The following is a 25,367-nucleotide window of genomic DNA, read 5'->3' on the forward strand; positions in this document are numbered from 1 at the left end:
AGAGGCTTGGCCCCTGCCCTCCTCCCTCTCCAGCCAGGGCTGGGGGTTTCCTGCCCTTTTTACATTGGCTCCTGCAGGCTGGAGCTGTGCCAGCCTGCAAGAGCTCTTTGCAAAAGTGGAGAATCTGCGGATTTCTCTGCTAAAAAGAGAAATCCGCGTTTTCTCTGAGAAAAACAGGGAATCCGTGGTTTTCTCCGGTTTTCCGTGGGAAACGGAAAACCCGGATCCCTGTTGATGACTGACTGAAAATTCCATTCTAGTCCTCTGAGGGCCAAGGGTAATATATTTTTAATAACTCATCTGGAAAGGAATAAAAAAAAAAGGTTTGCAGATGATGTTAAGACCAGAAGAGAACTTCAGAGAAGTGGTAGATTTTGAACAGAGCCCCCAGATAGAGGAACTTTTCATAAAGTACAGTTTAACTTCAAGTTAGTCTGTTAAAAAAACAACCATGTTCATTAAAAAGGATGTAAATTGATCTAATAGGTTAAGAAAGTTTTTACTGATTTCTTCAAAACCAACAATAAACAGGAAACTTCAGAGAATTTAGCCAATTCAAAGAATTGGCTAAATTACCTTTTAGCCAAACCGAAAAATCTTATCCTGAAACTCTGGTGACATGCTTTAATCACATGAGTGGGTTGAAAGGACATCTCACTATTATAAACACAGAAAAACTGTAAAAGCTTACTGGTGTTCAATATGAAGACTAGAGTGACACAGTTTGTAACACTGCACTACAGTTTTAGAATTTAGCACAGAGCTCATGACCTCACCCAAGGTTAATGCCATAAGCTCTCTCAGCTCAGATACTGTAGTGTTAGGAAAATTAAAGTGGAAAACAGGAAATGATACATTATTTTAAGTAGTTTAAATCTGCAGGGGGGTTTTTATTTTTATTTTTCCAGGAATTGTTTTCCCCTCACAAAAGTTCAAACAAAGATGTTACACATAAGACAGAAGGTGCCAAACATTAATCTACATTTTAGTAGAATCTTTTGTTTTTAGAGATAAGAAAACTGTATAAAACATGAAATATCATAAATAATGAAGACAAAGAAGCCCATATGCCTGTGGACAAAGCCTATCAAGTGCTATTGCTTAGTATGTTTTCTTTTTTAAAATTAGTCTTTCATACTTTACATTAACATGTTTTGTGTTAATAATAACCTTTCAGTTTTAAACTAGGCCACAATAAAATAAGATAAATGCAGAGGGTATAAAACACTGGCATGCTAATACAACAAAAAATGGATTGAGGATGGGAGGGTTTTTTACATTTTTGTGGCTATTATTTTTTGCATAAGTTGCAATTTTAAGTTAAAAAACAATATAAAATTAATATAGACACCAACCCCAGCTCAAGTGGTAAAGAGGTATTCTGAGTTGACCACACCAGAGACACTATATACATATATCATAATTTATGCCGTTATAGTTAATATATTTAGTGTGACTGGAATTCTATAAAGAGTGCTAAGTCCTCTGTGAATCCAGAATAGCATATATGTAAGTTATTCATTAGCAGGAGTGGAGATGACAGTTTATTCTCTGCAGTCCAAGTGCCAAGCGTTGATGTTTGGTGCCAACAACAGTGGATTGTGTCCAAGAAATATGATTAAGATCAACAACACATATCAGGTGAGTAAACAACTCAATAGTGAACTAGAGTTGCCGGCACTGACCTTGACAAGGATCACAGTAGTTATCTAAAAACTTTGTACTTGCAAAGATCAAAAAGCTGCCCCTTCCCAATATACAATTTAATAATGCAGTTACAGAGGCAGGGAAAAGGAAATTGCTTATCCTGCTAAGAAGTCAAGGACGCCAACACTTTTCTCTTGTATTCTGTGGATAGCATGTTGCAAATGCATGTGATCGTGCCAATAAAGTATTAAAGTACAATAAAGTACAGTGAAAAGCAAGCCAAGCCAAGCTAGGAACAAAAACATTCTCGTATTAGTACAAATGGAAATCCCAGTGCATAAGACATTAACTAGATGCCTCACAAATATGAAGTAAAAGTGTTATAGTATAAAATGTAAAAATACCTTTTCTCTCAAAGCTTTCTTCTCTAACAAAGCAAACAAGAGCAAGGAATTTTGTCACTTCCTTTAAATAAAGAACAGTTGTATTATTCAATTTTATGATTGCCGTTGACTCTTTGTCATAAGGCGTTCCTGCACCGTCATCTTTGAGCCTAAAAATGCAACATAAAAAACCCACACATGATATCTTGTAATCACTGCATGAATTAATTTCTACTGACACGGGACTTTCTAGTGGAAAATCTTACAGTGTATTTATGAAATTCATTTTCAGTCTCTCTGACAACATCTGAGAGGCGAAAACAGAATCCAGATCTCCTGGGCATTCTGTATCTGAACTAAAACCATTCATTTTCTCTAATCTCATTTACTAAAAACTCATTTGCCTTATTAAATGCACTACACTCTGAACTTAGTTCAAATAAATCCTGAGACTGAACCAGAGCAATTATCTCATAATTCTTAGTTCAATGACCTGCACAGGCCAGTAGCAGCTACATTACTGGTCAGTGCAATTACTTGTTCATGAGGTACCAATTAGTGCAACTATATATGTTGAGGAGAGATTTCTTCCACACTGAATGTATTAGGATGTAACAGCGTGGCACATACAGATATTATTCATCTAAATGGAGATTAGGGGACCATTACCCAGGAATTTGAATCAATATGTTGTGACAGCAAGTTTCACTGATTCTCTCTTTTGTGGCCTCCAGGTCTTGTTTCCAGAGACAAGTTATTATTAAGGATCTCTGGAATTCACACCAAAAGTGCGTGGCACAGATGCTTCTTTAAGATGAGGAGTTTAATAATCTTTAAGATGCTCTGCCCCCCGACCCCCTGCCACTGATTGACGGAGGAGCCCCGTTGCTCACTACCTGTGCCTGAAATCACAGCTGCAGTTTTAATCTCCTGGCCATCAGGTGCAGACAGTGAACAACAGGGCCCCTTCACCAATCAGCGGCCTAGGGCAGAGGCGGGAGGGAGGGGGCAACACAGGGGAAACTCCAAGATTAAAGAAGCTGCCATGCACTTCCAGCATGAATTCCGTAGGTCCCTAGTTATTATACATCAGACCAGCCTTCTTTGTAGCGTTTTAATATATCTCTATCACTTACTCATCTCTTCCCACTTACCACAAATTAACCTAATCAGAATTACTTAAACAAACAAACAAACAAAACCACATTATATTTCTGGTGTGATTAAAGTGTTAAACATGCTATGAATAGTCCCATGCCAGATGTTCATTGCATTTATGGCACTATAAAAAGACAAACCCACCACTAAGCTATTTCACAAAGAAAAGCGTAACATTTTTGTGGTTGGTGCCATAAACTGAACATGTGGAATGCTCATCATCCCAATGCTGACAATCAGATGACTGTCAGCACAGGAACCTGGACAGCTCCTGGTCTGGAACTTGGTTAGTAGAAGTGCACCGATACATTGGTCCGATATTGGATTGGCACTAATATAAAGAAAATTGACTACATCAGAAATTGGCCTGATATGGCCAATAATTTGACAGAATAATGCCCGTGCATGCACACAGCTGCAGCACAGCACACAGGCAGAGAGGAGCACAGCCTGGCACCTTGGAGAACTGCATGCAGCTGGTAAGTCTGTTGTGGTGGAAGGGGAAAGGGGAGGGAAGGAGCGTGGGGGACAAATCAGTGCCCCTCGTGGTGAGGGAGGGAGTAGGGCTGGGGCAAGCACTGCCCAGGCGGGGCGGGGTGCCAGACAGAGCCACGGCTTTTCTGGGGGTGCAAGGAGGGGAGGGGCTCCTGCCGCTGAACGCACCCCGGGAGAGCATGGGGTGGGGAGCATGTGCCCCCGGATCTGTGATCTGCGTGGGGTGTGGGCAAGGTAGGCTGCAGCTGTCAGATGGCTCTTCGGCACAGCAGGGGGTCATGGGCAGGGTCAGAGCTGTGCTTGGGGTGGGTGGTGGCGGCACTGGGAGGAGGGGCCGGGGCAGCACCCCCGCCACCCACTCTGAGCGCAGCCCCGGCACAATCCCTGCACTGGGAAGAGCCCAGCACAGCCCTGGCTCCGGCCCTAGCCCACAGCTGCGGCCCACCCCACCCGTGCCCCATGCTGATCCAGGGGCACACTACTGCCCCCATGCCATCCTGGGGCATGGGCAGTGGCAGGAGCTGCCCCCTCCCTTCCCACGCCTCCCAGATGAGCCACGGCTCTGTCCCATGTCCAGCCTCTCCCAGACACCACCTGCCCCAGCCCCAGTCCCAGCCCCACTCCCTCCCTCACTCACTATGGGGGACGTTGATCTGTCCCCCCACAAGCCCCTTCCCTTCCACTACAACAGACTTACCAGCTGGACGCAGCTGTATCAGAAATCAGATCAGTATCAGCCAATACACCTCCTTAAAAATTGGCTATCAGTATCGGCCCCCAAAATCTCTATTGGTTAGGGAATGTCCCGGTCCTGATACGAACAACTGCTGATTGTTGGCACTGGGATGCGGGTTTGCAGAGGAACAACACCTTAAAGAGTCCTGTTTTGTAGCCCGTTCTTCAAACATTTTTAAAGTGCTGGGTCCTGGCAAACCTCAGGACACCATGAGCTCTCTCTGATGTTGGGCATATGGTGTGCCCAGGGAACTTAAAAGAGGCATCCTTTTTAAAAGGTCCAGGCACCTTGAGCCTGACATCAGAGAAAGGCTCCCAGGGGTTTGGTTCACTGAATTTTATGCCTCAATCCCAGAATTAAGCAACCTGCCAGGCATGTCTGACATGGCAGGTTGTGCAATTTGGGGAATGGGGCACAAACTTAAAATTCCTCATCCCCCAACTGCAGTTGTCTTAACATGGGCCAGCCGCCTTAATTCATACATTTTATTCCATGCCTCTAAACCAGGGATGACTGACATGGCCTGTGGGCTCCTCTGACGTCTGGATATCTTGTGGCAGGGGAACATTGACAGCAGTATTGCTACCACTGCTTATCCTACCACCAGATTTCCAGACCCAGGGAGAGCCCCAAGGACCAGACGAGACAGCTCCAGAAGCCAGATCTGGCCTGCAGGCTGACCCCACACACCAGATCCGGCCTGCAAGGCCAATTAAATTGAACACCTAAACTTCACTGTATCTCAATAAGATGACAAGTACAGGGGCTCAACTGTTTAACATTTGTCTCCACTTATTTAAACAGGCCTGTAACAATGAGACAGCTTTTATCTATATTTAAAGGTCTATTTTCATTAATAATGTTGTATAAATATCATCATCATTTCTACAGCAACTAGAGATGCACTGATATATCAATCGCATATCTGATCGTCACCGATAACAGAAAAATTAACATTATGGGTGATGGGCTTTTTTGGCTGATGTCACTGATAAATGCCATGTGCATGCACACAGGCACAGCATCCACATGGCCAGGAATGCAGCCCGGCAGTTTGGAGTGCAGGGCCTTGCCAGTAAGTCTGTTTGGGGAGGAAGGGGCACGGGGGAGAGAAGAGGCATGCGGGGTGCAGATAGATCGAGGCTCCCACGGTGAGGGAGGGAGTGGGGCAGGGCCAGGTGCTGCCCAGCCAGGGTGGTGAATGAGACCCCAGGGCAGAGCATGGGGCAGAGCCATGGGTGGCTCATCCAGGGGGCATGGGGAGGTGGGGCAGCATGTGGGAGCATGTGCCCCCCAGATTTGTGCGTGGAGCAAGAACAGGCTGTCCACTGCGGCCTTGGGGCCAGGGGCTGTGCTGGCCTCTTCCTGGCAGGCCTGGGCTGGGGCTGTTCTCAGGGCAGACAGGGGCAGGTGGTGGCGGCAGTGGCGCTGGGATGGGTGGCTATGGGGAGGGGGGGGGGCTACAGGGAATTTTGGGGTGGCCATAGTCCCCCCAAGTTCCCTCCAGTGCCACCACTACCTGCCGTGCAGCTGAGCCTGCTCCACCCCCACCCTCCCCAAGTGCAGCCCCAACCCAGCCCCTCCACCGGGAAGAGGCCAGTGCAGCCCCCGGCTCTGAGCCTGCAGCAGGCAAACCACTCTCGCCCCCACACAAATCCTCCACTGTGGGTGCATGCAGTGGTGGGGAGCTGCCCTTCCTTCCCACTGCCCATGCCCCTTGGGCGAACTACCCAAAGTCCACCCTGCTCCCCGTCCTGGGGTCACATTCACCACCCTAGCTGGGCAGCACCTGACCCTGGCCCATGTCCTCCTTCATTGTGGGGGCCTCAATCTGCCTCTCCAATGCCCCTTCCCCGCCCTCCCCCCTTCTCTCACCCAGACTTACCAGCAGGGCACTACTCTCCAAGCTGCCTGGCTGCATTCCTGTAAATTGGCTATTGGATCAGTAGTGGCCAACATGGCTGGTTAATAATCAGCCATCAATGTCAGCCAAGAAAATCTTTAACGATGCATCCCTAACAGCAACATTATAATATACTGTATTTACTTGAATATAAGATGAGGTCCGTCCCCCCCAATCGACATGGGGAAAATAAGCCCCTTGTATTACATTTGCATTACAAAGAAACTGCATTAAATTGCCTATCTCTGAACTGCTACTAAAAGCAGCATGTGCTCCGTAATGGAAATTAACTATGAAGCTGATTAAATGCAGTCAACACCGAGCATGACTACAAGACTATCGCCCACATGAGACAAACATGCTGATGGGAATGGGGTTTTTTTTGTTTGGCCCTTAAAATAAATAGGTGGGTGTTCCATCCACAGGGAACTGGCATCAGGCCTGAAGTTACTCCAATACAAGGCTGGCATCAGAAAGGCTGCAGCCAGCCCTGAAACCCTCTTCTTGGTGCCAAAAATGCTTGATCTTAAGGAAAAGGCAAAGATGCTGATGACAACCTATCACAAAGAACAGGTTAGTACACCCTATCTGAATAAGATGTATGGTATTGTCTATTGAGCGTAGTCTCCCTCAGCGCTGACAATTTTTCAAGTCATGGTGCACCACTATATTGAATACATTTCTACTTCCTCTTCACTCTCACCGCTGAGCTGCACCTTTCTTTCCCATTTCCAGTTATTTCTGTTTCTTCACGAGCTGTAAATGTCTGGCAAACATCCCTAAATGGGGCCCTAAGCAGTTCACCTAGAATCCCTTGTCACGCCCTCTTCAGCCTGTTGCACATGATTAGTATGGCCCTACCCGCCATAAGATGAAAGTTAGACCAGGTTCCCTTATGCCTCATCTGCATATAAATTATTGTTGGATCCTAGAACTCATGACAAGAGCCTCCAGCTTCAGCCATGGGGGGTGCTAATTAGCACATGGATGGTTTGTGAGGAGTATCTGGAGTATGCACACAGAGCAAGCAGTGCTGAGCTGTGGGGTCACCACGGCTTGAAATGCTGTTGACTCTGCTGAGCCCCAGCCCAATTAACTATATGGTAAATCATGAACCTTTTGGCTTTGTACTCACTTTAAGTAGGAGCTAAAGTATAACTTAAAGTATAACCTGTTCAGCCTTCACAAGAGAAGGCTGAGGGGGGACCTTGTGACCATCTATAAACTCACTAGGGGGGACCAGAAGGGTTTGAGGGAGACCTTGTTTCCCCTAGTGCCTCCTGGGATAACAAGGAATAACGGCCACAAGTTGTGGGAGAGTAGGTTTAGATTAGACATCCATAAGAACTACTTCACAGTTAGGGCGGCTAGGATCTGGAACCAACTTCCAAGGGAAGTGGTGCTGGCTCCTACCCTGGGGGTCTTTAAGAAGCGGCTCGATGCCTACCTGACTGGGGGCATCTGACCCCAAATTTCCTCCTGCCCAGGCAGGGGGTCGGACTTGAAGATCTACAAGGTCCCTTCCAACCCTACTTCTATGATAACTTAAAAGTGCATTTGTGGAGAACCTGTTTTAAAACTTGCAGCAGTTTAAAAAACAGTAAATGCATCAGTTCTGGATGAAATAAGTCTATGAATACTATGTTAGATTAATTAGACTAATTAGATTCTATACCTGGAAAATTATATCCAATTTGTAAATTTTCCTTATATAGAATCTAATTATTGGAGGTTTGTCTTGAATTTGTTAACCTGCCACTATCACAGCATGGAAAATCAATCCACAGGTTCAGGTATCCCCTTTGTCCTCTCCCAACTTCTTCCCCCACCTCCTTACTGTCAGACCATGCTCTTCCTGAGCATATGGAAGTGAGGAAAATATATGAAAAAAACTGACCTTGAAATAAACATAGCTGTTGCAATTTGCTATGTTTTATAATCAGGGTTGTCAATATTCAAGTAAATATGATACCATACTTTACAGAAGCAGGTTTTCCCCTAGAAAGTAATGTCACAAAAATAACCCCTTTGTTGTTTGAACCTTGCAAGGCACTAGTTTTTATAACATTACAAAACTTCAAGTGTGAAGGTACAGAAAAGACTTCTAAAGAGCAAAACAATTTTATAAGAGTATTCTACCCCAATTCAGGTTACTGTTTCAAAAACTACCATGTATATTGACATTATTTGAGTTAGCCTTAAGAAGCCGGTTCCTAAATGTGTTGTTTCTGTTACATGATGGCCTTGCTTTAGTTGGGAATAATAAATATTCCACATCTCTCAGAATCACCCTACATCAAAAGGAATTTTGGAAGAAAAAAATAACTTGTAGTCCTTTTCTTTCTGCCCCACAGGCTCAAATTTAGCTAAGCCTGCTAATGAAAAGGGATGAGAATATGAGAACTTAAGGCAGCTGTAAAATTCATGAAGGAACACGTGTTCAGGGACACCATGTATGACTGGGCTGTATTCATAGAGGACTACAGGCTGCACAGAATGGATCGGGTAGGGAAGAAGGGAAGAGGTGTAGCTCTCTATGTAAAGGAGTAGTATGCCTGCCTCCTCAGAGACCCAAACTGGTTTGAGAGAAGGGAGACTCGACAATCTGTGGGTCAAGATACCGAGGGGTGGGGGGGAGGAGGGGGAGACAAGGAGAAGGAAACTTGATTGTCAGCGTCTACTGCAGACCACTACACCAGGAGGAGCAGCTGGATCTGGAATGTTTCAGAGAACTGACGGAGGCTACACATTCAAAGGACATTTGTCATGGGTGACCTCTGTAGCAGGGCACCAAGCTGTGCCTGCTTCTTTAACAGTAGAAGCTGCCTAGCCAGAGAGCCCTGCACCCTAGGCAGAGGTCCACAGCTACAGACTGCCTAAACAACAGCCTAATGGAATAGTTGGCCAGCACCTGCAGGTGGTCATCTGACTGGAAGGAGGCAGGGCTCTGGGGATATATAAGCTTAGGGCTGGAGCTAGCAGTTTCACGCTCTGTGACAGGGGGCCGTCCTGAGGCCACCCTCTGAGTCAGCCTACCCACCTGTCTTGGACAGTCCATCTGCCTATCTCGCCTGCCATGCCTTATAAGTAAATAATTAAGTTATTAGGTGGGAGGCTGCTCTTCATGCACTCAGCTATGCCGAGCAGTACATATACGCCAGTCAATTTGACCTCAATACTGGTCCCTACACAGGTCCCATGCCTCAAGAAGTCCATTTATGAGAGACTGGCAGAAGGCATGCTGCTGAGGGATAGCCAACATGGTTTTGTTGCGAGCAGGTCATGTCTGACCAACCTCGTCTCCTTCTATGATCAAGGAACAAACTGCTTGGATATGGGAGACACGGTTGATGTCAAATACTTGGATTTTAACAGAGCTGCCACAGGTGTTACTACCGTCATCAACTCTATACATCCCTGACATTGAACCCTCTGGCTCCTACCTCTCTGCAACATGCACTCACCGGGTTCTCTGGTGACTGACTTCCTGTGCCTCTCTCTCAGATGCATGCCTCAGTGCCTCTCTCCTGGGCACCTGGTTCTGTACTCCCTTAGCTGTGTCCCTCTGGCACTATTGGTGCTGCAACCCTCTGGCGCTATGGGTGCTGCACCCCTCTGGCTGTACCCCTCTGCCGCTATGGACTAGCCCTGACCTTGCTGCATTTGCGCCTCTCTGGCACTCTAGCAGCGCCGCTCTGGGTTCACTGCGCCCCTGTGGCTGCGCCTCCCCAGCGCTCTGGGCTCACTGTGCCTGACACTGGGCTCTATCAAATCATATGCCCTCTCTCTCCAGGCACTAATGAGGCCTCCAAACCTCCCCTTCTAGCCTCATCCTGATCCTCCAGGCTAAACGTGAACATAAACACAAGCCCCTAGGCTATACGACAAACTTCTACTCAGAGTAACATGTCCCTATTCTAGGTACCTGGGAGACTCCCTGTAGTCATGTAACACCTAGATAGCAGAGTAGGCCATACTGGAAGAGCTAGGCAGGCAGCACCAGGTCTCAAGTAGCTTCAGCAGGCAGGAGCTCCTTCCCTGTCAGTTGCCAGAGACAGTGTGTGTGTCTGCTAGCTACAGCCTGGGCTTAAATCTCTCAGAACCCTGCCTCCTGCCAGTCAGGTGATGTCAGCAGATGTGGCCCATTACTCCCTTAGGCTGTTACCCTGGCAACCTACAGCTGGGGAGCTCTACTTAGCCTGCGGAGCTCCCTGGCCAGGGTTCTTCAGCCTTAAGGAGCAGGCACATCTTAGTGTCCTGCTACACTTGCTCTGGAGACTGCCAAGGAAAGGAGCATGGCCTTAGAGAGCTACCCAGAGACCTCTGGTCACTTGCTTTGCTGCCTATAAGGACTAAGGCTCTAGGAACCTACAAGGTACCCATGACTAGGAGACTAGGGGAGACACTATCCTTAAAGCGGCAAAACATATTCTTCATTGTTAGTGTTATATTATAGCTCAGGGGCTTATGTCTATGTTGTTATTTGAACTAGTGGTTTGTGGACAAGGCTATAGGGGAAGTGGAGGCCTCATTAGTGCCAAGAGTAGCACAGCTATATGGGCCAGAGAGCGCCAGAAGAGTGCGGAGACACTAGGCCGGAGGGCCTGGCACCAGAGGTACGCAGAGACTGGAGGCCAGTAAGCCGAGTGCCAGAAGGGCATAGCCAGTACAGATCTATGTAGTAGTGGTGTTTCATTTAAATCATGAAAAAATGTGGATTTGGGGTTACTTTTTTTAAATGAAAATTGGGGAATTTTAAATCAGAGAAAACCAGGATCCCTGCTGAAGGAGCACTTAGAGCGGCTGAATGCCTTCAAGTCAGCAGGACCCAATGGACTACACCAGAGAGTGCTGGGGGAATTGGCTAGAGTCATTGCAGGACCATTGGCGAAGGTATTTGAAGACTCATAGATCTTGGGAGAGATCCCTGAAGACTGAAAAAGGGCCAATGTGGTGCTAATCTTTAAGAAGGGGAGGAAGGAGGATCTGGAAAACTATAGGTCAGTCAATTTGACCTCAATACTGGGTAAAATTTTGGAAAAAATTATCAAGAAGTCCATTTATGAGAGACTGGCAGAAGGCATGCTGCTGAGGGATAGCCAACATGGTTTTGTTGCGAGCAGGTCATGTCTGACCAACCTCATCTCCTTCTATGATCAAGAAACAAACTGCTTGGATGTGGGAGACATGGCTGATGTCAAATACTTGGATTTTAAAAAGGCCTTCGATATGGTCTCTCATGACGCTCTTATGAAAAAAACTGGGGCATTGTGGGCTGGCAGAGTTCCACAGTCAGGTGAGTTGGGAACTGGCTAAGGGGTCCAATTCAGAAAGTGTTAGTGGACTGCTCTGTATTGTCTTGGAGGGAGGTGGCCAGTGGTGTCCCATAGGGTTTGGTTCTTGGTCCCATGCTGTTCAACATCTTTATCAACGATTTAGATGAGCATGTGGAAAGGAATCTGGCCGAGTCTTCTACAGGATACTAAGTTATGGGGACTAAGTTATGGGTATCCAAGTGGACCTAGACAAGCTGGAAAGGTAGGTGGAGCGGAACTGGATGCAGTTCAATAAGGATAAATTCAGAGTGCTTCATCTGGGGAGAAGTAACCAGTGACACGAATATAGGTTAGGAGGAGATGTCCTGGCCAGCACAATGGCTAAAAGGGAACTTGAGGTTATGGTTGACCACAGAATGAACATAAGCCACAACTGCGACACTGTAGTCAACAGAGCTACCGCATATTGGGATGCATTAGCCAATGCATCGCAAGCAGGGCTAAGGAAATGATACGTCCTCTCTACTCGGCACTAGTAAGACACCAGCTGGAGTACTGTATCCAGTTTTGGGCACCACACTTCAAAAAAGATGTGTAGAATCTTGAAAGGGTCCAGAGAAAAGCCACAAGAATGATTAAAGAGCCTGGAAGACAAACCTTATGAGCAGGGATCCCGGTTTTCTCTGATTTAAAAAAATTCCCAATTTTTGGCTTTAAAAAAAGTAACCCCACATCCACATTTTTCCATGATTAAAATGGAAATATATAGTGGTGTTTCATTTAAATCATGGAAAAATGTGGATTTAGGGTTACTTTTTTTAAACTGAAAATTAGGGATTTTTTTTTTTTTAAATCAGAGAAAACCAGAATCCCTGCTTATGTGGAAAGATGAAGGGTTCTGGGACTTTTCAGCCTGGGGAAGAGAAGACTGAGGCGAGACTTGGTGGTCTATAAGTGTTGTAAGAGGTGAATATCGGAAGCTTGGAGAAAAACTATTCACTAGGACGTCCCAGGGGACAACAAAGAGCAATGGCCATAAACTGTTAGAGGATGGTTTCAAATTGGATGCAAGGAAGGGTGACTTTACAGCAAGGGTGACCAGAATCTGGAATAGACTTTCCAGGGAGGTGGTGCAGTCCCCAACCTTGGAAGTCTTCAGAAGGAGACTGGACAGACACCTTGCTGGGATAATTTGATCTCAGCAGTATTCCTGCCCAGAGCAGGGGAGTTCTTTCAAGATCCCTGCCAGCCCTTAATTTCTATGATTCATTTGGTAGCAAAAACAAACAAAAATAGTAATCTGTTGCTGGACTTCTCTCTCTCTCTCTCTCTGTCTTTTTAAGATGTGTTTCAAGCTCTACACTGGAATTGAAAGAATGTCATTTTAAAAACCATGTCTTCTTCCCATTTGTATGTTATAATAGCTACTAACATGCTTAAAGTCTCCATAGGATAGCATGCCTATTTGGGATATTCTAGGAGACCATCCTTTTACAAATATTTATAAAGAAAATCATTCTATTTTATAGGTCTTCAGTTTGATTGCTATACAATACTCTTATCTAATAAGGTGTTTAAAAAAGTTTCATAAACACAGTTTACAATCTACTTACCCATAGATACAAGAAATATCAATAACAACATCTATCATGTCACAACACAGCTCGTAAGTTTGCATATCCACTGGAGTACTGTCTGTCGCAATGTAAATTTTACTGACTACATCAAATAAAAAGGCTTTCTCAATCCCAGAATTCTGAAACACAAAAGAAAATAATCTTTATTAGAAGGGACCATTCTCTACAGCTAAAACCATAATTGTTAACCCCTCCTCCCCATTATACATACAAAGAGCAAGTACAAGTTAAGTGAAAGTTAATTTTCTAATCACAATAGATATTTATAATATGGTAATGACCAGACATGCTCCCATATGGATCAGGTGGTCTGTAGAGACATACGGTCTTACAAAAAATTGTAATAAAAACTATGAATAAAGGTATGCTAGGTATTTTCCACAAAGGGGATAGGGTTTCCTGCTCCAGAAACTTTTTCTAAGCAACATATCTGTAAATTGTTATTCTAAACAGAAAAGGGAACAATGGATAGCCAGTGCAGGAGAAGCGGTCTTCTGATCTACATTTTGCAAGTTGTTTCTTCTATCCAAGAGTAAAATTAATTTCCAACTCCCCCCGCCACCCATGCCCCGCAACTCGCTCCAAGACAGAAGAAAATAGAGGTCTAAGCCATCCCACCTATATTACTGCCACAAATTCTTCAAGTGGGTCTATACACAGGTTTTCTGGGACAATCATATCAGCTACAAATGTAGCAAAAACAGCCCTACACAACTGTGTGGACACAGCTATGTTAACAGAATAGCAATTCTGTCACCTGAACCTGCTGTGCTCAGGAAAGGTGTATAAGTATGGTGACAGGAACTCCTCCAGAAACTGCACATGCCAACACTAGGGGATTCTGCCAACGTAGCTAAAGAGGCAGAGGCGCTGTAGTGCCAACCAACCATTCCACTTCAGAAACAGGGTACACAAGGCAAGAGGTAGGCAGTTGTAAGTCACTGACATACCAAATATATTCACCCTGTTTAGGAGTAAGGTATGTATGCATGTAACTGCAACAGGATACAGCCTTTAGGACACTGTTTCCAACCCCTAAAGTCCCTCAGTGACCTGAGGAATTGCTCTTCACTGCCAACTGAATCCTACATTCTAGGCATGAGTATAATACCTACACAGCAACTCAGACTGACCAGCAACATCTCAGTCACTGAAACAAGTAGCTCATGAATCCAACTCAAGGAGTCCCGAGTGGTTCAGCATAAACTGCTAATTCTAAACTGGCCAGCAGATCATTAATATAAAGATAAAACCCTAGTGACTGACCTAGTGCTGACATAAGAAAGGCTATAATACAAGCAAGAAAAAATTATGATTCTGTATAGCACTACAGTATCCAAATGCTGTAGTAAAAGTTCCCCTCCATAATTAAGTCTGTTTTTTTAAGTGGAGTTTGAGGCCAAGTGATCATTAATAAGCAGTTCAGTATCTTTGAAGGCACCTTCAGCTAATATAATTATTTGACGGTAAGCACAATCAGGTGCTTTGTAATTACAGAACAGTCTTAAAGCCTAGCACTGCATGCGACTTCTTATCCTCGTTCTGTGCTTTGGCAGCTAACTGAACTTCCCTATTTTCTCACCCCATAGTGCAAAACTGTGAAGTCTTACCCACCTAGCTAATCATTCCAACAGAAAAGTAAATTAATGTTAATAGATTACTTTGAAAAAAAAGGGCAAAGACAACAAGATCCAATGGCTGAAAATCAGAGCTAGACAAATGTAGGTTAGATATAAGATACCATTTGTTGGCAACAAGGGCTATTGGCAATTGAAATAAATCTGTTACTGGTAATCTTTAAATTAAAAGGCATGGCTTTTAAAAAGCTATGTACCAGTTTGAACAAGACTTCATTCAGGGAAGTCCTACAGACCATTATACAGAAGGTCAGACTAGAGGATCACAAGTCTTCTTGGCACAAAGATCTATGAAAATTTAAGTGCATTTGAAAACACTGAAAAGAAGCTGTATTACACAGATCTTGGTCACATTCAAAGTAATGTCCAAACAGAACATGGATTACTAACAACCCACTCAGTGCACTAACCTTTCATAGATTAATAGATTGTAAGGCTGGAAGGGGCCTCGGAAGATCATCGAGTCCAGCCCCCTGCACTAAGCAGGAAAGGTAACTGGGGGTCAGGTGACCCCAGCAAGGTGACTGTCTAGTTTCCTCTTGAAGATTTCCAGGGTAGGTGATTGCACTACCTCTGGAGGGAGCTTATTCCACAGTCTGACTGTGAAGATCACACCCTGACTGTGAAGTTTTTCTTAATGTTGAGCCTGAATCGATCTTCCAGGAGTTTGTGGCCATTACTCCTGGTTTTCCCCTCAGGTGCCCTGGTGAACAATTGCTCACCAAGCCCTTCATGTACTCCCTAGTGTAATGGCATGGTGCTACCAGGTCCCCCCCTCAGCCTTCTTTTCCTCAGCCTGAAGAGTCCCAGATCCCTCAGCCTTTCCTCATATGACTTGCCTTTTAAGACTCCGATCATACGGGTGGTTCTTCATTGGACTCTCTCAAGCTTGTCCATGTCCTTGTTAAAGTGTGGTGCCCAGAACTGGATGCAGTACTCCAGCTGCAGTTTCACCACTGCTGAGTACAGCAGAAGAATCACCGCTTTGGTTTTCCTTGAGAAAAGTCCATTGATGCATGCCAGAGTATTATTTGCCCTACTGGCTACAGCATCTCACTTCCGGCTCATATTCATACTGTGGTCTATTATTACCCCCAGGTCCCTTTTATTTGTGGTGCTAGTCAGTTTGGTGCCGCCAAGCCAGTAGATATGTTGGGGGCTGCTCGTCCCGAGGTGGAGCACTTTACATTTCTCGACATTGAACTTCATCAGGTTCTGATCTGTCCAGCTTGCTAGCCTGTCTAGGTCTGCCTGTATCTGTAGCCTATCTTCAAGCATGACCATGCTCCCCCATAACTTGGTATCGTCCACGAATTTGGCCAGCGAGCTTTTCACCCCCACATCCAAATCGTTAACAAAGATGTTGAAAAGTACTGGACTGAGCACTGACCCCTGCGGGACACCATTGCCCACTTCTCACCAGGATGACACAGATCCGTTCACTACGACTCTCTGGGTTCTATCCTGCAGCCAGCTTCTCACCCACCTGACTGACTTGGAGTTAAGCCCACAATCCTCCAATTTTCTCACAAGGATATTGTGGGATACTAAATCAAAGGCCTTTTGGAAGTCAAGGTATACAATGTCAACCTGCTCTTTCGTGTCCAGGTGGCAAGTTACCTGGTCACAGAAGGAGATGAGGTTGGTAAGGCACGACCTGCCTGCGACAAAGCCATGCTGGCTGTCATTCAGAATCTTACCTTCTACAAGCTTATCACAGATAGACTCCTTGATTAACTTTTCTAGGATTTTCCCTAGGATGGAAGTTAGAGGCTGATTGGCCTATAGTTACCCGAGTCCTCCCTCCTGCCCTTCTTGTGGATGGGCACAACATTGGCTATCTTCCAGTCCTCAGGGACTTCTCCAGAGTGCCACGAGTTGTGGAAGAGTTTCACCAGGGGTTTCGCAAAGACTTTGGCCATTCAGCACGCTCGGACGAAGATCATCCGATCCTGCTAATTGTATATGTCTAATTTTATTAACTGCTCATACACCGATTCTACATCGATAGTAGGAAGGCAATTATTCCTACCGTGCTCATCCTCTACTCTGGCATGGTTTTCCTGTTGGTCCGGTGAAAGACCAAGGCAAAGTAGTCATTCAGGAGTTAGACTTTGGCCATTCAGCACGCTCGGACGAAGATCATCCGATCCTGCTAATTGTATATGTCTAATTTTATTAACTGCTCATACACCGATTCTACATCGATAGTAGGAAGGCAATTATTCCTACCGTGCTCATCCTCTACTCTGGCATGGTTTTCCTGTTGGTCCGGTGAAAGACCAAGGCAAAGTAGTCATTCAGGAGTTCAGCTTTCTCCTGGGTGCCAGTAACCAGCTCTCCTGAGTTGTTGTGCAATGGCTCCACACACCCGTTTGTATTCCTCCTGTTCCCTATGTACCTAAAGAAAGACTTCTTGTTGTCCTTGATTCCTGTTGCTAAGTTCAGTTGCCGTTTTAGACTGTCTTATCTGTTCCCTACAAATGCAGGCCATCATGGAATAGTCCTCCTTGGGGCCCACCCCTAACTTCCATTGTTTATAAGCCTCTTTCTTCTTTCTTAAGAGCACCGTGATTTCCCTGTTTAGCCAAGAGGGCTTCCCAGCCCTTCTGTTACCTTTTCTCTGTATGGGAATGGATTTCTTTTGTGCTTCAATGATCATGTCCTTAAGGAACAACCACTCTTCGTGCACAACTTTCCCCTTCGGTCTCTGGTCTTGCAGCACTTGCCCTACCAATGGCCTAAGCTTGTTGAAATCTGTATTTTTGAAATCCAGAACTTCAATCCTGCTATCTGATTTGTCTGCCTTACGTCGGACTGTGAACATGATGTTTTTATGGTCGCTGACACCAATACTTCCTTCTATATTTAAGTTGGTCACCAGGTCATCTCCTATGGCCAGGACAAAATCTAGCAGAGCATCACCTGTGGTTGGATAATTAAAATCGCCCACAATGACCATGTCACATGCACATGCGGCCTCAGTCAATTCTCAGGTGAACTCCAGATTGAGTTCCTCCCATTTTTGGAGCTGGTGTTGACCTCCAAGGAGGTGTACTGCTCCTTCACATAAAGATCAACGCCTCCACCTTTCTTCCCCACCCAGTCCCTTCTGTGCAGGGTGTAGCCTTCTATAGCTACACTCCAGTCATGTGAGGAGTCCCACCAGGTCTCAGTAATCCCTACTAGATCATAATGCACACTGGAGAGTAGGAGGGCTAGCTCCTCCTGCTTGTTCTCCACGCTCCTGGTGTTAGTATACAGGCACCTGAGTCCTTCGTCTTCCTGTCCTGCTGATGGAGAACAATTCCATCAGCTCCTGAAAAAGTGGCTCTCCCAGTGTCCCTATCTATAGGGCTTACTTGTATGTTGGTCCCGGGACATGTTTGAATTTGTGTATCTCTGTCCCCCAGCAATCTTAATTTAAAGCCCTGTCCAGAAAATTGGCCTTCCTGGTCATGAACAGGGACTTACCTTTCCCCGTAAGATAAATTACCGTGACAAATAAGTTGAAGATCCCATATTTTCTATTTAGAAAACTGCTGCTAAACTGTTTAGTAGGTCTTAGTAGAGGACAATGGCTATCCTCATAAGTCAGAACACCACTGACTCCCCTGAAAGTTAGGGTGCTCTGTACTCGGGATCCTACAGAATCAAATGCTTATGGAAGGGAATCACAAGCCCACTCATAAATAAAGTGTATCTATATAAATCTAGAAAGGACATACATACTTACTGAGATAAAGATGTTAAGTAGGTTTTCCAGTGTTGGGAGTTGTGGAATCAGTTTCTGCACCACTTTGCTGAAGGCTTCAAATATAGAATGATCATATATACTTGTCAGATAAAAGCTAAGGGGGAAAAAGGCACATTTTCCTTTCAGCCATATAATGTGAACATCCTAAACCTTTCATGTTATGGTGTTATAATTTTTTTTCAAAAACAGTTTGTAGAATATTGCATTTTTCCTGGCAATTAACGAAAAAATGCATAACTCCAAGAATTTAGTGTTTGCAAAGTAAGTTATGCTTCAAATGGAAACTAATAAATATATATTCATAGGTCCCTAACATGGAACATTCTCAATACCTCAATCATAACTACAGCAGAAGTGCCCTGCATGTGGAGTTCAATGATGTAATTTGCATAACATCCTCTAGAAATTATTTTCTACGTGCTAAAAGAACAACTCTCTTACCTTAAAAATCTAGTGGACCAAATGAAATACAATGGTGTCACCATAATTGTGAAAGCCTCTATGAACTGCCATTCACAAGACATTAATTTTTATGACTGTAGCTTCTAGTCAGGAAAAATACGACACACACATTAAAACCTGAAATCTATACTCTGCCAGTTTGCTCGAGTGTGTTATTTGCCAAAATCATCTGTTCTTTCTACAGATATAATAGTCTAATACATATGGCCTGAAGCTAGCTTTTTCTCTTCATATTTATATCAAACTCCTGTTGTCTGCTATTTCAGTAGAACAGGAAATGATAAACTCTTTACTAGCTAGCCTGATCTGCTTCTTGGCTTTTAAACAGAAGCCATGTTTCAGGCTTTTCTTGCAGACTTTGCATGGCTGGTCCTCACCTGAGGTGAATTTTCTCCAATCCAGCATCTGCAAGGTCATCATTTGTCCTCTGGTGAATATCTCTTTGGGTTTCGATCTTGTGATCATCAGACAGACCATCCACTTTATGAATAAATATCTCAAAGTTGATGTCTGGATTCACTTTATACGCTCTGGTCACAGTGAGATGCAGCCTAGCCAGTGCTTCCATGTAATCATCCTAGCAAGGGAAAAATAAAAGCCTCAGCCATGTGATAAGAATGGTAAGACAAAAAATAATTTTTATGACATATTTCTAAAGTTTCAAAAGAGTTCACAAATAGCTTTTTCTAAAGGATGGATCTTAGCCAGCATGTACCCCAGACTCCCTAGATCCTCATTGGGAAGTCCATGCAACAACCAGAGACTGCCACGCAACAAGGCAGATTACTGTAATGTTCTGATTAGAAGTCGACCTTTTGACTCCCAAAGACCCACATACCAAAGTCACCTATTTACATGAAGGGCCAACTTATAATTGGGCCTCTAACAATCTTGATTTTTGTACTTGCAGTATTTTTGTGCATACAATAAAATACCAGGCCAGAATTATTTTCAGTATATTTTTTATTTTAATATTCTTAGTGCATTTAACTCTTTGGGCCCTTTTCTTGGTTGCTTGATCCTCCTTGTAAGGGAAGTAGGGAAATAGCAGTTGAGGCCTTTAACTATGTTTACCAACTTGTGTTCAGGGCAAAAGCTGTTTTTCCTTAACACTGAACCTGAAAACATGGGGTCAACTTATAAACTGGTTACTCGTGCATTTCAACTGAAAATTAAAATTTAAATTGATCAGTTCTGCCAATTTTAATTACTGTGTTATAACTGGCAGTTACATTTTCAAGAGCACCCACTTGACTTTCATTTGGATTTAGGAGCTTAAGTTACTTAGGGATTTCTGGGAAAACAAAAGAATTATGCTATTTATTCCATTTCCCTAATGCTGGAAGCAAGGAAACAAACGACTGGACTGAAAACAGCCCTTATAACTTTTTCTTTACCTGAGAATCAATAACAAATATCAATGCTCCGGTGCCTCTGAAAATCATCTCATAGTCAAATGTAGGATCAAAAAAGTCAATTTGCCCAGGAAAGTCCCATATCTGAAAGTTAACAAAGGAGCTGTTGGAAACTTCTTCTCTGCAGATCTTATTAGTACTCTCCAAGAAAAGGGTTTCATTTGGTGACATTTTGTGAAAAACAACTTTCTGAATTGACGATTTCCCACTTCTTCTCAGTCCCATGAGTAGGATTCTTGGCTTAACTTCAGTACTGAAGGGGTCACTGAAATCCAGAACTGAATAAAACATACAATAAAGAGAATGATACACATATTGGAAGAAGATAACTTGAATTTTATATTTGTTTTCAGAACATTGGTTTACCTGTATTTATACTATCAAACATCCTCAAAAAGAGGAGAGGGACATTTTAAGTTAGACTACTCCCAAATAATTATTAGAGAAGCTGAACTGTTTTTCATCAGATGAAGACAGAGAGCATTCAAGGCAGGGTATCTGTACAGAGCTGCTATGTGGTAAATCTTCACACACAACCAAAGTAACCTTCATGTTTCCCACAACCTAAAATAGCTAGGTCTCATCTGTATTATACTGGGACATATTTTATAGGCGCACAGTCTATGAAGTAATAGAAATAACTGGTAGATAGGGAATATTTTTTCTTGTTTAATTAAAGGGTTATTACTCCTTTATATCTCTATGCTACTTATCTTACATGTTACGGAAGTCCATATGGGCAGCAGCTGTATGATGGTCATAAGTTACTACTATACTGTAACTGGCATCAGAACAGAATTAATGGGGACAAACTACCAGAGGAGACTTCAAGTAATTGTGGGCTGAATTTCTATTAAGAAATGTGCTCTACCTGCTGCAAATTTACAGGGTGGGCCCTAAATGAGCATTTTCAAATGATTCAAAGTAGTGTTTGTCAGAGGAGAAGAGCTGAGTTGCAAGACCCCAGCAGAGTCTTTCTCCCCTGGAGTAATGCTTTGCAGTGGGAAGGACAAGAAGGACTTGCAAAAAAACGCTTGTTTCTTGCCAGTTACAGAAGAATAGTCCTCCCCTGCAGGTACCTGTTTTCACTGAGATCTATTATGCATTTGATCTATAAACCATAGCCACATGCACATGAGAAAAGTCAGAAACCTTCGACAAAATTATAAGTAAACAGAGGTAATAAAGTGATCATGTGATTTTTGGTGTGTGCAAGTTATTGTTGATAACTCTAGGCTAAAAATCTTCATTTTGATAAGGAGACTGCTATGCCAGCTCATGCCAAAAAATACAAAGCCAAAATACTATCTGTTTCTACTGAAATCATATAATGAAACTGTCCTTCCATAGTTTCATAGTAGCTAGGGTCAGGAGGGACCTGAACAGATCATCTAGCCTGACCCCCTGCCACAGGGAGGAATGAATGCTGGGTTCACAAGAACCCAGAGAGGTGATCATCCCACATCCTCTTGAATTTGCCCAAGGTAGGGGCGAGGACCACTTCCCTGGGAAGTTGGTTCCAGATTTTGGCCACCCTAACTAAAATATTGCCTTCTGATCTCTAACCTAAACCTATTCTCCATCAGCTTATTACCATTGTTCCTTGTCACCCCAGGTGGTGCTGGGGAGAAAAGAGCTCTGCCTATTTGTTGTTGATCTCCCCTGATGAGCTTGTAGGCAGCCACCAGGTCTCCCCTCAGCCTCCTCTTGCTGAGGCTGAACAGGTTCAGGTCCTTCAGTCTCTCGTCGTAGGGCCTGTCCTGCTGCCCTCTCACCAAGCGAGTGGCCCTCCTCTGAACCCTCTCCAGGCTGGCCACATCCCTTTTTCAGTGCGGCGCCCAGTACTGGACGCAGTACTCCAACTGCAGCCTGACCAAAGTCGCATAGAGGGGGAGTATCACCTCTATGGACCAGCTTGAGATGCACCTTTGGTCTTGCTGGCTGCGGTCTGGCATTGGCGGCTCATGTTCATCTTGGAGTCAATAAAGTTGTCCAAGAAAAACACTACTGCTGTAGAATGTGATACTGGTATTTCCATAACAGTAACGCATCCTTCTTCAGGAATGGGCTCCTGTTCCAAATCAGTCATTCCACTGTTGGAAGTAATGTGTTACAGATAAAACAAACCACAGTTTGATAATACCACATATATTCTAAAGCTTTAGTAATCTTCAATTTTTACACATACATTTTAAAAGTTAGAAAAGCTTGAAAAGAGCATATATTAGATAAGATATTGTTTCTTCAATGTACGTGTGATTGTATGTAGCAAAATTTGCAAGCTGTCTCCTTTTAGTAACTGAAATATATATTCAATAATTGTTTATAGAATGCATTGATCAAAGCATTAATTAAATACTTTCCTTCAAATGTGTACTTTTTTGCACGCATCACATAGACACACACAAACACACACGCTCTTTAATTAATCAGATTTGTCAGTGAATGCCAAACTTTTCCAAATTGTTACTGTTTCCACGATTCTTAACTCCTTGCTAGGAAAGTGTTCTGTGTTAAGAAGCATGTTGAAAAAAATGTAGGTGCAAGCCAGAATAACTGATGAGTATGATGGCAAAGAATTCTCTCGTGCTAGTAGAGCCACTATTATTTCTTTTAGTTTTGCCAATACAGAAATGGAGACGTGCAAATTAAACTTTCAGATCCAAGACCAGATAACAGAACTGCTTGACCTCCTTCCTTTGAGGGAGTTAGAGATTTCCTTATATGTAAAGGAAGAGGAGGATAGGCTGCCTGTCCACATTCCTTTGTCAAGGGCATTGCCTCTGCCGCTTGCAGTATAAATGCCAACGGATGCATCACTTCAGCTTCCCAGGCTAGGTTATCAAGTCGTGTTTATATTATATATGTGTTTAGAGGAGAAACACAAACTACCTCACTTCTTCTAATAGTGTAGGGGAGGGCAGGGGGGGAGGAGAGAATCCGTTCTCCTTCGTACATGATAAAATTTATATTTCTTATTTAATGGCCAAAGTTTTATAACTTCATTGTATATAAAGCCAAGTTCACAAAGGTTTTCATTAGATGTCAACACACTATTTAATATTAATGTCCAGCTGCAACCATAAAAGTCAGTACTTCTACTACTTAGAAGTCAGGCAGGCTAGAGGCTTAGATCTCTGAAGTTTTTACAAATTGAAATGTTATGTGAATCAACCTATCCAAAAGCACTTTTCTTTTACTATGGAAAAGCCCTGAGGACATGATAGAACTCCAGTAGTAGTTGCACTCTTGCCTACCACTGTGCCCGTGGGGCATATCACATAATACAAAATCTAGCAAGGCTCTCACTCAGAGGAGTTTACAATCACTGAACCATATGTAGTCTTCACAAGCTTTACCAATAAAACAGTGTATGCAGGCCACACCACATCAGCTCTCTCACATTACCTGAGATCCTGAAATGATCTTTACAACTACGTTACATGACTTACAAGTTCTTTCAGAAAAAACATTTTAAGTCCCTGTCCTAAGTCCTACTGCTGCAGCAGCTGCTTTTCAGCAAGGTAACACAATCGCAACCTATTTCATAGGTTTGTTACAAGACTTAAAGCAAAAAGGACAGCATGTAGGATAACATGCTTATTTACTCACAGATCCTCTTTTAAGTATCAGAACTATCAGTTTGCAAGTACATTTAAGCATAGGATCTCATCTGCCAAGCCGAATACCAACTACCTTAATAAACAATATTGAACCAAAAGCAGAAAATGACTATTTACTCTGAACATAATGTCCCTGATAAATTCACAATGGTCCCAATTTCCTAGCTTAAATAAGAACCTAACATATATCTGATGTTATACCCCTCTAATGTAATTAATTAGATCAGTTTTTCATTCTGATTTTAATGTTATTATCTTGGAAGAAATCATTCTCCTTTGACCCTTCCCATGTGTATTCAAGCACATTTCACTGTGCTCCCACTGTTCTTAATGGGACTTTAAGATATACTGTAGGGTGCTACCATTAGCCATCTCATCACAAAACACCAGCACTAAGGATGTTCAATGCAAATAGGCAGAATAACCAGGGGTGCTCAAACCCCAGCCTGTAGGCCAGATCTGGCCCATAAAGCCGTATCATCCAGCCCACCGGGCTCCCCACTGGTCTGAAAATTTGGTGGCAGAAAAGTGGTGGCAGCATTATTAATTGCCACTCCCCTACTGCCAAATTTCCTGATCTGTCAGGAGGCTGGTGGGCCAGACAGCACAGCCCTAGACATTAGTTCAGGAACACAGGGTTGGGGCAGAGTGGGGCCAGATCCCAATACGACTTCAGAAGGGCCAACTTCAATGAGCTTCGGAGACTAGTGGGGGAGGCACTGAGGGCCCAGAAGGTAGAGGAAATGGGAGTCCATGAGGGATGGTCATACCTTAAGGGGACGATCCTCCAGGCCCAACGGGTAACAGTCCCTGAGAGAAGCAAGGGGGGTAAGAGTGCTCAGAAACCCCCTTGGCTCAGCAAGGGCATTCAAGAATGCCTGAGGACTAACAGGGTGGCATACAACCAGTGGAAATGAGGAGCTATCACCAAGGAGGAGTACTCCTCCTCTGCCTGGGAGTATAGGAGGGCTATTAGGAAGGCCAAGGCAGAGATGGAACTCAGGCTAGTGTCCAGGATTACGGACAACAGAAAGTCCTTTTTCCAAGTACATTGGGAGCAAGAAGAGGGCACCAGGCAATGTAGGTCCCCTGCAAGACTCAAATGGTAATCTTGTGGCTATGCCAGACAAGAAACCTGATATTTTTAACAGTTTCTTTGCCTCTGTTTTCTTGAACAGGGACCGGGACACCCCTCCTACCAAAGGTAGGGACAATCTCGGGGATAGCTCTGTCAGGCC

General features: G+C 43.9%; 1 protein-coding gene across 3 annotated transcripts in view; it reads right to left on the minus strand.

Moving 5' to 3' along the window:
• The window catches only part of RRAGD (Ras related GTP binding D), a 26,132-nt gene extending 3,490 nt beyond the window's left edge, over positions 1-22,642 (minus strand). Inside the window, exons 1-6 of one of the 3 annotated variants that reach the window (XM_014520358.2) lie at positions 22,433-22,616; positions 20,489-20,784; positions 19,469-19,668; positions 18,609-18,723; positions 13,212-13,354; positions 2,052-2,200 (exon numbers count right to left, since the gene is read on the minus strand). In XM_014520358.2, the coding sequence (XP_014375844.2) occupies positions 2,052-2,200; positions 13,212-13,354; positions 18,609-18,723; positions 19,469-19,668; positions 20,489-20,784; positions 22,433-22,595 (1,066 nt within the window). In that variant the 5' untranslated portion in view covers positions 22,596-22,616. Of the gene's footprint in view, positions 1-2,051; positions 2,201-8,222; positions 8,321-13,211; positions 13,355-18,608; positions 18,724-19,468; positions 19,669-20,488; positions 20,785-22,432 lie in introns of those variants that run through there. The other 2 variants (XM_025205257.1, XM_025205256.1) reach the window with 2 other exon arrangements.
• Between the last annotated feature and the right edge of the window lie 2,725 nt (positions 22,643-25,367).

Source organism: Alligator sinensis, unplaced genomic scaffold (genome assembly GCF_000455745.1).
Source record: "Alligator sinensis unplaced genomic scaffold, ASM45574v1 scaffold658_1, whole genome shotgun sequence".
Lineage (NCBI taxonomy): Eukaryota > Metazoa > Chordata > Crocodylia > Alligatoridae > Alligator > Alligator sinensis.